Source organism: Stegostoma tigrinum, chromosome 2, assembly GCF_030684315.1.
Source record: "Stegostoma tigrinum isolate sSteTig4 chromosome 2, sSteTig4.hap1, whole genome shotgun sequence".
Lineage (NCBI taxonomy): Eukaryota > Metazoa > Chordata > Chondrichthyes > Orectolobiformes > Stegostomatidae > Stegostoma > Stegostoma tigrinum.
Genome location: NC_081355.1, coordinates 100,507,707 through 100,521,898, shown reverse-complemented (window position 1 = coordinate 100,521,898; position 14,192 = coordinate 100,507,707). Strand labels below are relative to the sequence as shown.

The window sequence follows — 14,192 nt, the reverse complement described above, 5'->3', positions numbered from 1 at the left end:
GCTCGGAAGAAGCTCAAAAGTGGACTGAGGGGGGCCAGGAGGGGGCACGAAAAAGGCTTGGCAGGAAGGATTAGGGAGAACCCGAAGGCATTTTAACTCATATGTGAGGAATAAGAGAATGATCAGGGAGAAGGTAGGGCCAATCAGGGATAGCATAGGGAACTTGTGCGTGGAGTCTGAGCAGATAGGGAAGCCCTAAATGAGTTTTTTGCTTCAGTTTTCACGAAGGAAAGGGATCTTGTTGTGAATGAGAACTTTGAGGAGCAGGGAAACAGGCTTGAACAGATCGAAATTGAGGAAGTTGATGTGCTGGAAATTTTGGCAAACATTAAGAGTTGTAAGTCCCCAGGGCCAGACCAGATATATCCTAGGTTGCTCTGGGAAGCGAGAAAAGAGGTTGCTAAGCTGCTGGCAAAGATCTTTGCTTCCTCATTCTCCACGGGAGTCGTACCGGAAGATTGGAGGGAGGTAAATGTTGCTCCTCTTTTCAAGAAAGGGAATAGGGAAATCCCTGGAAATTACAGGCCAGTCTTACGTCTGTGGTCAGAAAGGTTTTGAAAAGAATTCTGAGGGATAGGATTTATGACTATTTGGAAAAGTATAGCGTGATTAAAAGGGAGTCAGCATGGCTTTGAGAGGGGCAGGTCATGCCTCAAATCTTATTGAGTTCTTTGAGGAAGTCACGAGACAGGTTGACGAGGGTCGAGCAGCGGATATGGCGTACGTGGACTTCAGCAAGGCATTTGATAAGGCTCCCCATGGCAGGCTCATTCACAATGTCAGGAGATATGGGATACAGGGAGATTTGACTGTCTGGATTCAGAATTAGTTGGCTGACAGGAGGCAGAGAGTGGTTGTAGAAGCTAAGTATTCTGCCTGGAGATCAGTGCGGAGTGGTGTCCCGCAGGGCTCTGTTCTTGGGCCTCTGCTCTTTGTAGTTTTTATAAATGCCTTGGATGACGAGGTTGAGGGGTGGGTTAGTATGTTTGCTGATGACACAAAGGTTAGAGGTGCCGTTGATAGTATCGAGGGCTATTGCAGGCTTCAGTGAGACATTGACAGTATGCAGAGCTGGGCTGAGAAATGGCAGATGGAGTTCAACCTGGATAAATGCGAAGTGGTTTATTTTGGAAGGTCGAACTTAAATGCTGAATATAGGATTAAAGGCAGGAGTCTCGGCAGTGTGGAGGAACAGCGGGATCTTGGTGTTCAAGTACATAGCTCCCTCAAAGTTGCCACCCAAGTGGATAAGGTTGTTAAGAAAGCATATGGTGTTTTGGCTTTCATTAACGGGGGATCGAGTTTAAGAGCCACGAGGTTTTGCTGCAGCTCTACAAAACCCTGGTGAGACCACACTTGGAATATTGTGTCCAGTTCTGGTTGCCCTATTATAGGAAACATGTGGAGGCTTTGGAGAGGGTGCAAAGGAGGTTTACCAAGATGCTGCCTGGACTGGAGGGCTTGTCTTACGAGGAGAGGCTGACTGATCTCAGACTTCTCTCTCTGGAATGGAGGAAGAGAGGTGACCTGATCGAGGTGTACAAGGTAATGAGAGGCATGGATAGAGTCGATAGCCAGAGACTTTCCCCCAGGGCAGGGCTGACTGCCACAAGGGGTCATAGTTTTAAGGTGTTAGGAGAAAGGTATGGAGGAGACATCAGAAGGAGGTTCTTCACCCAGAGAGTTGAGAGTGCATGGAATACTTTGCCAGTGGTAGTCGTGGAAGCAGAGTCATTAGTGACATTTAAGTGACTGCTGGACATGCACACGGACAGCAGTGAATTGAGGGGAATATAGATTAGGTTATTTTATTTTTGGATTAGGATTAATCCACAGCACAACATCGTGGGCCAAAGGGCCTGTACTGTGCTGTACTTTTCTATGTTCTATCTCCTATCTCCTCAATAACTCATTGAGGTGCAATGTTAAACAGATTCCTTTTGATTGTAGAGAATGTGAAAATCAATTTGTAACTGATTGATGCTTCTAGTAAGCATTGATGAGCCTTACCATGGGGTTAACTAAATACCTTAAACCGGTTGTTAGTGTAGATATTAACAAACTCAGGACTGTTCAGCAAGTGTGCCCAATCTCATGAAATAGTAGAAACTTATTTGAGTTTTGCAAGTGCAAGCTGGTTGAATAAAGTCTGTGCTCTGCCTATTACAAACAAAGGAACGTGCTATTAAATCAGTCAATTGCCTATGCACCAAGCATTACACCAGCACTGAAATTCACACAATGCTGCTCAATTTTGTGGTGGGCAGAACGCATTTTTGAACTGAAGTCAGCATCGTGCAAGACGAAAATGTCACTTGCCAAGCCACTGCACAGTAGCGGCGTGAAATGGTTTGCTTAACCTATTGGTTACATTTTGAGATACCTTGCCTTTCTAGTTTGACTTAAGGTAGACTGGGCACATTAGAGTTCAAAAGTCGAAGTACTTGACGTAGATTAATGACTCAGACTTGGTGTACAGGACACAGTCAAAATTTGAGAGTGACAGAACTTGACAGTATTGTGAGCTCTATGCAGGACAGTGACACATGTCATGAGGACAATGACAGATTTATGAATTTGCATATGTTGTGAGCAACGATCCAAATCAGGTTAGTCACTGTCCGACAGGACAGCTTTACAATGCTCTATTCTCATATCAAACTTGCAAGATGACTAAGTGGTTATGCCTCTATTTATAAGATTGGTGAGAAGTCCAATTTTTTTTATTTGTTATTCAGTTTTTTTTGGTGGCCCGTTGCTGATTTCTAAAACACTTCGAATCCATGAACTTGAGACTGTTCTTTGCAACATTATAAGCCTCTTCTAAAAATCTACTATTGTTAACTTCCTGAGTGAATGACAAATGGGTATTTCCTACCATGTTTTTGTTTCTAGAACAAAGAAAATTGCAGCACAGGAACAGGCCCTTCAGCCCTCCAAGCCTGCACTGATCGAGATCCTCTATCTAAGCCTGTCATATATTTTCTAAGGGTCTATATCCCTTCGCTCCCCGCCCATCCATGTACCTGTCCAGATACATGTTAAAAGACACTATCGTGCCTGTGTCTACCACCTCTCCTGGGAACACGTTCCAGGCACCCACCACCTTCTGCGTAAAAGAACTTTCCTCCTCTCACTGAACTGATGACCCCTAGTAATTGAGTCCCCCACTCTGGGGAAAGAAAACTTCTTGCTATCCACCTTGTCTATACCCCTCGATTTTGTAGACCTCAATCAGATCTCCCCCCACCCCCAATCTCCATCTTTCTAATGAAAGTAATTCTAATCTACTCAACCTTTCTTCAAAGCTAGTGCCCTCCATACCAGGCAACATCCTGGTGAACCTCCTCTGCACCCTCTCCAAAGCATCCACATCCTTTTGGTAATGTGGCGACCAGAACTGTACGCAGTACTCTCAATGTGGCCAAACCAAAGTCTTATACAACTGTAACATGACCTGCCCACTCTTGTACTCAATATCCTCTGCAACGAAGGAAAGCATGCTGTATGCCTTCTTGACCACTCTATTGACCTGCATTGCCACCTTCAGGGAACAATGAACCCGAACACCCAGACCTCTCTGAACATCAATTTTTCCCAGGACTTTGCCATTTACTGTATAGCTTGCTCGTGAATTAGATCTTCCAAAATACATCACCTCGCATTTGCCCGGATTGAACTCCATCCACCGTTTATCTGCCTAACTCTCCAATCTATCTATATTCTGCTGTAATCTCTGACAGTCCCCTTCACTATCTGCCACTCCACCAATCATCATGTCATCTGCAAACTTGCTAATCAGACCATCTATACCTTCCTCCAAATCATTTACGTATATCACAAACAGTGGTCCCAGCACAGGTGCCTGTGGAACACCACTGGTCACAGGTCTCCAATTCGAGAAACTCCCTTCCACTACTACTGTCTCCTGTTGCCTAGCCAGTTTTTTTATCCATCTAGCTAGCTCACCCTGGACCCCATGCGACTTCACTTCCTCCATCAGCCCGCCATGGGGAACCTTATCAAATGCCTTACTGAAGCCCAAGTAGGTGACATGTACAGCCTTTCCCTCAATCAACTTTGTCACATCCTCAAAGAATTCTATTAAGTTGGTAAGACATGACATTCCCTGCACAAAACCATGTTGTCTATCACATAAGACCATTTTCTTCCAAATGGGAATAGATCCTATCCCTCAGTATCTTCTCCAGCAGCTTCCCTAACACAGACGTCAGGCTCACTGGTCGATAATTTCCTGGATTACCCCGCTACCCTTCTTAAACAAGGGGACAACATTAGCAATTTTCCAGTCCTCCGGGACCTCACCTGTGTTTAAGGATGCTGCAAAGATATCTGTTAAGGCTTCAGCTTTTCCTCTCTCGCTTCCCTCAATAACCTGTGATAGATCCCATCCGGACCAAGGGACTTGTCCATCTTAATGCCTTTTAGAATACCCAACACTTCCTCCCTCCTTATGCTGACTTGAGTAATCACACATCTATCCCTAACCTCAACATCCATCATGACACTCTCCTTGGTGAATACCGATGCAAAGTACTCGTTAAGAATGTCACCCATTTTCTGACTCGACGCATAACTTTCCTTCTTTGTCCTTAAGTGGGCCAATCCTTTCTCTAGTTACCTTCTTGCTCTTTATATATGAATTAAAGGCTTTGGGATTTTCCTTACCCATTTTTGCTAAAGATATCTCATGTCCCTTTTTTGCCCTCTTAATTCCTCATTTCAGATTCACCCTACATTCCCCATATTCTTCCAAAGCTTCATCTGTCTTCAGTCGCCCAGACCTTATGTATGCTTCCTTTTTCCTCAATGAGAAATGTTTTTGTTAGGCAGCTTGAATTATTTGTTGAAAGGTTTACTCATTCATTTAATGTCACACCTCATAGTCAAGTTAACTAATCAGCCTGAGAAAGTTATCCCCACATACCTATATAATTGATTTTATCTGCAAGATCCTGATTTCTGAAGTGAACACGTCACTCAAAATAAAATTCCAGTTGTATTATGATCACTATTTCCCAAAGGATAATTTACAACATTATAATTAACTCTGCCATATTGTACAATATTAGGTCTAAGATAGCTTTATCCCCGGTCAACTTCATAACACAGTGCAACAACAAACCATCATGTAAATATTCCACAAACTCAGCTTCTAGATCATGCTTGTCATGGAATTCAGTAAGGCATTTGATAAGGTTCCCCATGGTAGGCTCATTCAGAAGGTCAGGAGGAATGGGAGACAGGGGAACTTAGCTGTTTGGAGACAGAATTGGCTGGCCAACAGAAGACAGCGAGTGGTAGTAGAAGGAAATTATTCTGCCTGGAAGTCAGTGGTGAGTGGTGTTCCACAGGGCTCTGTCCTTGGGCCTCTACTGTTTGTAATTTTTATTAATGACTTGGATGAGGGGATTGAAGGATGGGTCAGCAAGTTTGCAGACGACACAAAGGTTGGAGGTGTCGTTGATAGTATAGAGGGCTGTTGCAGGCTGCAGCGAGACATTGACAGGATGCAGAGATGGGCTGAGAGGTGGCAGATGGAGTTCAACCTGGATAAATGCGAGGTGCTGCATTCTGGAAGGTCGAATTTGAAAGCTGAGTACAGGATTAAGGATAGGATTCTTGGCAGTGTGGAGGAACAGAGGGATCTTGTTGTGCAGATACATAGATCCCTTAAAATGGCCACCCAAGTGGACAGGGTTGTTAAGAAAGCATTTGGTGTTTTGGCTTTCATTAACAGGGGGATTGAGTTTAAGAGTCGTGAGATCTTGTTGCAGCTCTATAAAACATTGGTTAGACCGCACTTGGAATACTGCGTCCAGTTCTGGTCGCCCTGTTATAGGAAAGATGTGGATGCTTTGGAGAGGGTTCAGAGGAGGTTTACCACGATGCTGCCTGGACTGGAGGGCTTATCTTATGAAGAGAGGTTGACTGAGCTTGGACTCTTTTCATTGGAGAAAAGGAGGAGGAGAGGGGACCTAATTGAGGTATACAAGATAATGAGAGGCATAGATAGAGTTGATAGCCAGAGACTATTTCCCAGGGCAGAAATGGCTAACACGAGGGGTCATAGTTTTAAGCTGGTTGGAGGAAAGTATAGAGGGGATGTCAGAGGCGGGTTCTTTACACAGAGAGTTGTGACAGCATGGAATGCGTTGCCAGCAGCAGTTGTGGAAGCAAGGTCATTGGGGACATTTAAGAGACTGCTGGACATGCATATGGTCACAGAAATTTGAGGGTGCATACATGAGGATCAATGGTCGGCACAACATCGTGGGCTGAAGGGCCTGTTCTGTGCTGTACTGTTCTATGTTCTATGTTCTATTTTGCTCTTCTAGCCTCTACAGTTATTATATTGCTTTTGTTACAAGATCCAATAAGTTCTTGTTTTATGCTCATTAACTGGAATAATGAGTTGGCCCATTAACCACTTCAAGCACTGTGTTCTGATTCTAAGGGTGGTGTGCAGGTGACCACCAAAGAGATAGCAAAGACAATCAGGCAGCAGCTTATCCTGACAAAGGCAGAGTTGGAGCTTTGTGAGAAGTACCTTTTGTCTTCGCTGACATAAGGACCCTCATGGTCCACAAGGCAATGTTCAAGCGTGATGTGTCTCACATTATGGCTGACTGGATCCTGACCAGAATTGTTACTGTGTTTGTATTCGTGGAGAAGCACGGAACCTTCCTATTAGTGTTTGTAGGAATCAAGACCAACAATAGAACAGGCCAACATACCTCCACATTTTATGGAGTCATTGGGAATTGGGGTAAACTTCCATTGGTTAGAGTCATACCTGGCACAAAGGAAGATGGTCATCATGGTTGAGGATCAGTCAACTCAGTCTAAGGACATCTCTGCAGGTGTCCCACAGAGCACTGTCCAACACAACCCTCACACCCCGCCCCCGCAATAACCGCCCCAAGAGAAACCCCTCATCCTCACATACCACTCCAACCACCTCCGGATACAACGCATCATCCTCCGACACTTCCGCCTTCTACAATCCGACCCCACCACCCAAGACATTTTTCCAACCCCACCCTTGTCTGCCTTCCAGAGAGACCACTCTCTCCATGACTCCCTTGTCCGCTCCACACTCCCCTCCAACCCCGGCACCTTCCCCTGCAACCGCAGGAAATGCTACACTTGCCCCCACACCCCCATCCCAGGCCCCAAGATGACTTTCCATATTAAGCAGAGGTTCACCTGCACATCTGCCAATGTGGTATACTGTATCCCTTGTACCCGGTGTGGCTTCCTCTACATTGGGGAAACCAAGCGGAGGCTTGGGGACTGCTTTGCAGAACACCTCCGCTCGGTTCACAATAAACAACTGCACCTTCCAGTCGTGAATCATTTTAACTCCCCCTCCCATTCCTAAGATTACATGTCCATCATGGGCCTCCTGCAGTGCCACAATGATGCCACCCGAAGGTTGCAGGAACAGCAACTCACTTTCCGCTTGGGAACCCTGCAGCCCAATGGTATCAATGTGGGCTTCACAAGCTTCAAAATCTCCACTTCCCCCACCGCATCCCACAACCAGCCCAGCTTGTCCCCGCCTCCCTAACCTGTTCTTCCTCTCACCTACCCCCTCCTCCCACCTCAAGCCACACCTCCATTTCCTACCTACTAACCTCATCCCACCTCCTTCACCTGTCCGTCCTCCCAGGACTGACCTATCCCCTCCCCACCTATCTTCTCCTCTATCCATATTCGGTCCGCCTCCCCCCTCTCCCTATTTATTTCAGAACCCTCACCCCATCCCCCTCTCTGATGAAGGGTCTAGGCCCGAAACATCAGCTTTTGTGCTGAGATGCTGCTTGGCCTGCTGTGTTCATTCAGCTTCACACTTTGTTATCTTGGATTCTCCAGCATCTGCAGTTCCCATTACCTCTGCGTTCCTTGCCTGCTTTACCTATGATACATTGTGTTTTCTAAAAAATAACTTAATCTGTACTATAAGTAAAGCACAAACAAAGTGATACAAAAACAGAAGTTGCTGGAAAAGCTCAGCATCTGTGAAGAACAAACAAAAAAAATATAGAACATAGAACATAGAACAGTACAGTACAGAACAGGCCCTTCAGCCCACGATGTTGTGCCGACCATTGATCCTCATGTATGCACCCTCAAATTTCTGTGACCATATGCATGTCTAGTAGTCTCTTAAATGACCCCAATGACCTTGCATCCACAACTGCTGCTGGCAACGCATTCCATGCTCTCATAACTCTCTGTGTAAAGAACCCGCCTCTGATATCCGCTCTATACTTTCCTCCAACCAGCTTAAAACTATGACCCCTTGTGTTAGCCATTTCTGCCCTGGGAAATAGTCTCTGGCTATCAACTCTATCTATGCCTCTCATTATCTTGTGTACCTCAATTAGGTCCCCACTCCTCCTCCTTTTCTCCAATGAAAAAAGTCCGAGCTCAGTCAACCTCTCTTCATAAGATAAGCCCTCCAGGCAGCATCGTGGTAAACCTCCTCTGAACCCTCTCCAAAGCATCCACATCTTTCCGATAATAGGGTGACCAGAACTGGACGCAGTATTCGAAGTGCGGTCTAACCAAAGTTTTATGGAGCTGCAACAAGATCTCACGACTCTTAAACTCAATTCCCCTGTTAATGAAAGCCAAAACACCAAATGCTTTCTTAACAACTCTGGTCCTCTATCTGGAGTTCAGTAAGGCATTTGATAAGGTTCCCCATGGTAGGCTCATTCAGAAGGTCAGGAGGAATGGGATACAGGGGAACTTAGCTGTCTGGATACAGAATTGGCTGGCCAACAGAAGACAGCGAGTGGTAGTAGAAGGAAAATATTCTGCCTGGAAGTCAGTGGTGAGTGGTGTTCCACAGGGCTCTGTCCTTGGGCCTCTACTGTTTGTAATTTTTATTAATGACTTGGATGAGGGGATTGAAGGATGGGTCAGCAAGTTTGCAGACGACACAAAGGTTGGAGGTGTCGTTGACAGTATAGAGAGCTGTTGTAGGCTGCAGTGGGACATTAACAGGATGCAGAGACGGGCTGAGAGGTGGCAGATGGAGTTCAACCTGGATATAATCAGCAAATAAAATGAGATGTGTCAGGAAAACAGAAATTAAGACTTTGGATTCTATCAACAGTCATAAACTTCCTCTGTCTGGTTATCTCAAGTGAAAATTAGCAACAGAAACATTAATATCCCTTTCAATATTTAGAAATATGATTCAGGTCTGAAACGCAATCGTGATCTCCCATGTGGATTTGAGCTTGTCCAACTAACTGAGCATTTCATTATCCTAGAAAATCAATTGGTGCTTTCTATTAGCATTCTGTGAAGAACTGCTCTCAATTCTTAAAAAAAGTTTTACTACATGGGTTTCTGTTTGGAGTAATTCACCATTCATATCATAATTTACAGACATTTCAAAAAGTAAAAACACAAAGAACAAGGAAGACCCAATTTGCCCACAATTCATCCAAGTGAAATGTAATCACCATAAACTGCAGGTTTCAAAAGGTCATTACAAAACAGGTCACATCCTCAACAGAAACCAGTAATGTGTTTTTGGTGTTTTGGAAAATCCAAAACCTCAGGATTGCATGAAAACATCGACACCACAAGGTTCGTGCTTTAAATGAATTTTACTGAGAAAAGGCTAAATAACATGAACGCTGATTACTACATAACGAGTTTGTTATGTTAATGATATTAAAAATACAATGAATACAGGTGTTTATTCCCTCAACAAAATGTAATCCAAATTTCCTTCCACACGCTTCCAAACCCAAAACTCAACTCGGATATATATCAAAAACTAAAAGCCAAATCACCTGGTCTAAGTGCTGCTTCTGCATTTTGTCTAACAGCTGGAATTTTTTGTGCCTTCTGCTCACTTCTAGCAACAAGTTTTCCCTTCAAATTTCCTCCAACCATCCTATGGATGTAGACTCTTATTTTAACACAAGCATTGCTAACATTTGATGCACAGCCACCTCATATCAATGCTCACTGTTTCTAATATTCTTTAGCTCTGGAGTTTTCTATCTAAAATTTTTTTTCAGCTTAAAATATCCCAGAGGTCTGACTCACTGTTAATGGATTCCTTCAGTTACAAAGAACTTTGATTAGAGACAAAAAAAAACTGCAGATGCTGGAATCCAAGGCAGGCAAACAGGAGGCTGGAAGAACACAGCAAGCCAGGCAGCACATGGAGGAAAGAACCAGTCAACATTTCGAGCATATCTCTTCTTCAGGACAAAGAATATTGAACTCTTTTAGATAGCACATAAAATTGTAACTGAACTCTGCTTGGAAGAGATGTTTCCTGCTCTGCAACTCAGTAGTTCTGACTCAAAAAGCTGACTGAAACATATCCACACAGCCAGAGCCTCATCCTATCTTCCCCCATTCTCCATCACTATTAACACAGTCCAGACAACCTGGCAACATGATCAATTATTTAATGTAATAAAGTCCCTCAAGATACTTCACAGGAACACTATAAAGCAACACTGACTCACAAAGATATTTGGGTACAGAGCCAAATGCTTTGTTAAAGAAGCAAGAATTAAAACACTGCTTTGAAGAAGGAAAGACCAACAGACAAGCGATCTACTGAGGGATTTCTAGAACTGCAGGCCCAGTCAACCGAGGGTCATGCCACTAAAAAAAATCAGGTATATTCTAGATGACAAAACGTGAGAACTGCAGATATCTCAGAGAATGATGCCTGAAGGAAATACAACGATTCACAAGGGCAAGACCAAAAGGGGATTTGTAAACAACGATAAGAATTTTAAAAGATAAGTGTTGCTTGACCCAGAGCCAATGTACGTCACTGAGCACAGTAGTTGATGACAAACAGGCCTGAATGCAAGTTAAGGTACTAGCAGCAGAGCTTTGGATGACTTCAAGTTTAGGTAGGGTGGAATGTCAAAGATTTGCCAAGAATCCTTTGGAATAATCAAGCCTTGGAATAACAAAGGCATAAGTGAGTGTGTTTCAACAGCGGATGAGCTAAAGTAGGTGCGATATTGAGGAGGTGGAAGTAGATGGTCTGAATGATGGCACAGAACGTGTGATCAGTAGCTCATCTCAACTGAAATATCACACCCAGAATGCAAACTGTCTGCTCAACTTCTGACTATTGTCAGAGAGAGTGTGACTGCGGAAGAGAGTTTTTGGCAGAGATTAAAGGCAGTGACTTTAGTCTTCCCACTATTTAAATGGAACTAATTTCTGCTTTTCAAGTATTGAATATCAGATAAGCAACCTTCCAAGCTAGCAACAGTCAAGGAGTCATGACAGATAAGTGCCACAATACAAGAATACAACCTTTCTGTATATCATAAAATGGATTAACAACAAGGAAGATTACAACGGCTACATGTAAGTGAATTTTACAAACTAAGATTAATATTGAAGCCAGGTCAAATTTCACAGGGGAGTGCTCAAAGTTATTTAATAAGAAAGCAAATATAAATCTGTGACAAATTGTGGTGATCTATGTTATCAAATATGAATACGAATATATCAAACCATGGGAATTAAATGCTGATTGATAACAGCCTTACCAAGTCTGCAGAAGAGGTCAATGTCAAAGGAACGGCAGCAACCAAGATTGGGGCAAACATTGTTTGCTGGAATAACTGCCAGTTAGAATCAGTAGGTTTCCACACTTCCAGAGATTAGCCAATAGTTTTAGGAAATACTTATTATCGTAGAATAGTTTGCAACTTTCATTTCTATTCTAAAAAATATTCTCTTCTTTACTGTTTTAATATTACATATTTCTTCCTGATTTTTGGCTCAATGCAATGGCAAGCGTAGTAAACAAATCTGAAATAAAAACAGAAAATGCTGGAAATACACCGAAGTCAGTACTTAGTATATCCAAAATAGCTTTTAAAAAAAAAATCAAATAATCTTAAAGATGGTGAATGACCCACTGTGTACTCGCAGCATATTCTCACTCAGAGGGAGGAACTGGCAAGATTATAACAAAACAAAGAACTGCGGATTCTAGCAATCTGAAGCAAAAACAGAAATCGCTGGTGAAACTCAGCAGGCCTGACAGCATCTGTGAGAAGGAAGCAGAGTTAACTGTTCTGATGAAGATAAATTTACTTTCTCCCCACAGGCACTGCCAGACCTGCTGAATTTCACCACCAATTACTGTTTTTGCTTTAGAACTGGCATGACTGTCATTTTCCCTAAGTCTAAGCTCCGCAAATTAAAAATTCTCCTCATTAGAAGTTAGCAGCACACATGCCTTTTTGTCTGACATTATTTTACACTTTTTGTTTTGTGCTTAGTTCCCTACATACCAAAAATATCTTCCAGACTGTCACACCATCCTGACACCACTCTCAATCCTACCAAATGTTGGCACATACCCAAAGCTGAAGAGAAAACAATTCTGCATTGAAGGAAAAAAGTTGAGCTGTTAATCAAGGAACAGAATTACAGACACAATTATTAAATTGCTTCTACCTTGAATGCGCAATTTTTTTTCCACACTCTGGAGATATGAACATTCATCAGGTTTCTGTTGTCTTTACCTCTTATAAAGTAGATGTCATTGAGTTTCTGATATGTGTGGCAAGTTATTGAAGAGAAAACCCTTTGCCCATACTGAATTCTTTAAACTGCTGTTTTGTTACATAATAATAATCCTGTTCCTACTCCTATTTCTTATGCTGTCTGACAGACAGACTTTTACTCAGAAATGTTTCTTGCCTTCAGAAATATTGGACAACTTGCCATTAAACATTGTTCAAAGGAAGATGATTAAAAAGAGATAACAGAAGAATTACTAGACTGTACCTTTCTTGCCTCCCTTCAGTATGCTCATAGAGTCGGTTTGCACCACCATCGGCACATGCGCGAAAAACAGCTTGAAAAAAAACAAGGCAAAAAGAAGAAAACAAAGTTGAAAATAAGCAGCTTTACTTTCCACTTCTGAAAACAAAGTTATGCACAATGTCAGCAACTTTCAGTCAGAAATTATGAACATGCAAAATCATTAATGGTTGTTCAAAAATTATTAACACTGTTGATGGGTCATCTCTCACCCACTTGGTGACAACATGTGGCAGAAGACATAATCAAACTATATTACCAAATACTGTAATCATTATTTTATCACAACTTAGTCATCTCATTCAGCAGATATATCTGAAAAACACAGTTGTAAACCACTTAGGTGGATCATGGACACACTTTGTTCACTTACTAAGTACTTACTCTAATTTAGTCTTCACAAGAGGGGAAGAAACTAAAGCACCAGAGATATAGGGAACAAAAAAATTAAAATCGCAGCGAGGAACATAAGTTTTAATATAATCATAAAAATTGAAATGGACAAAATACTGATGCTACAGATAAACAAATATCCAGGATCCAAACGTTTCCAGCACAGAGTACTAAAAGGATTTGGGGAGGTACTTTTAGATGCCCTACTCAACAGCTTGAAAAGCTCTCTTGTTGAGAAATTATCCTGTTCAATTGGAAATTTGCTAATAGTATTTCAATATTTAAAGGAGAACAGGAGGAAAAGTGTAGCCTATTATTCTAACATCTGTTGCAGGGAATTTACCAGGATTGTTTAATCACAATGGTGTGACCGACTGCTTTGTCAACTGTAATCTTGTCAAAGAGATTCAATGTGGATTTGTAAATGGTAATCACATTTAATGAAACTGCTTGAATTTTGAGGTAATTGCTAAACTGATGAATAAGCAAGTGTCTGAAAGTAATTTATTATATGAACTTCCAGAAGGCATTTGATAAGGCAAAAATAACAAAAATGAATACAGATGGAATTGGAGACAGTTTATTGATATGGTAGGGAATTGGTTCAGAGGTAGAAAGCACTAAGTGGGGACAAGGATATGTACTCAAATTGGTAAAGGACGATGAATGAAATGTCCAAGCTTTTCACCTTCTTCATATATTACATACACAAAGGAACAGAAAGCCCTATAGACACACACACCAGGTTTGTCAGCAACAAGACATTAAAATATTTTAAATCAGCCTGTTCAGATGTTATTGCACTCCTCAGTGCAGCTGGGACTTGAACCAAGGCCTCTTGGCTCAGAGGTAAGGACACTACCACTGTGCGACAACAGCTCCGATAGCAGTAGATTAATTGTCTTAGGTCCAACCACATTGAACTG

The 14,192-nt window shown here is 42.4% G+C and overlaps 1 protein-coding gene across 9 annotated transcripts in view; it reads right to left on the bottom strand.

The window, feature by feature from the left end:
- The window catches only part of tpk1 (thiamin pyrophosphokinase 1), a 330,085-nt gene that overhangs the window by 220,440 nt on the left and 95,453 nt on the right, over positions 1-14,192 (bottom strand). For all 9 annotated transcript variants that reach the window (XM_048554379.2, XM_048554344.2, XM_048554361.2 and 6 more), the window contains one exon: positions 12,838-12,907. In XM_048554379.2, the coding sequence (XP_048410336.1) occupies positions 12,838-12,907 (70 nt within the window). The remainder of the gene's footprint in view (positions 1-12,837; positions 12,908-14,192) is intronic.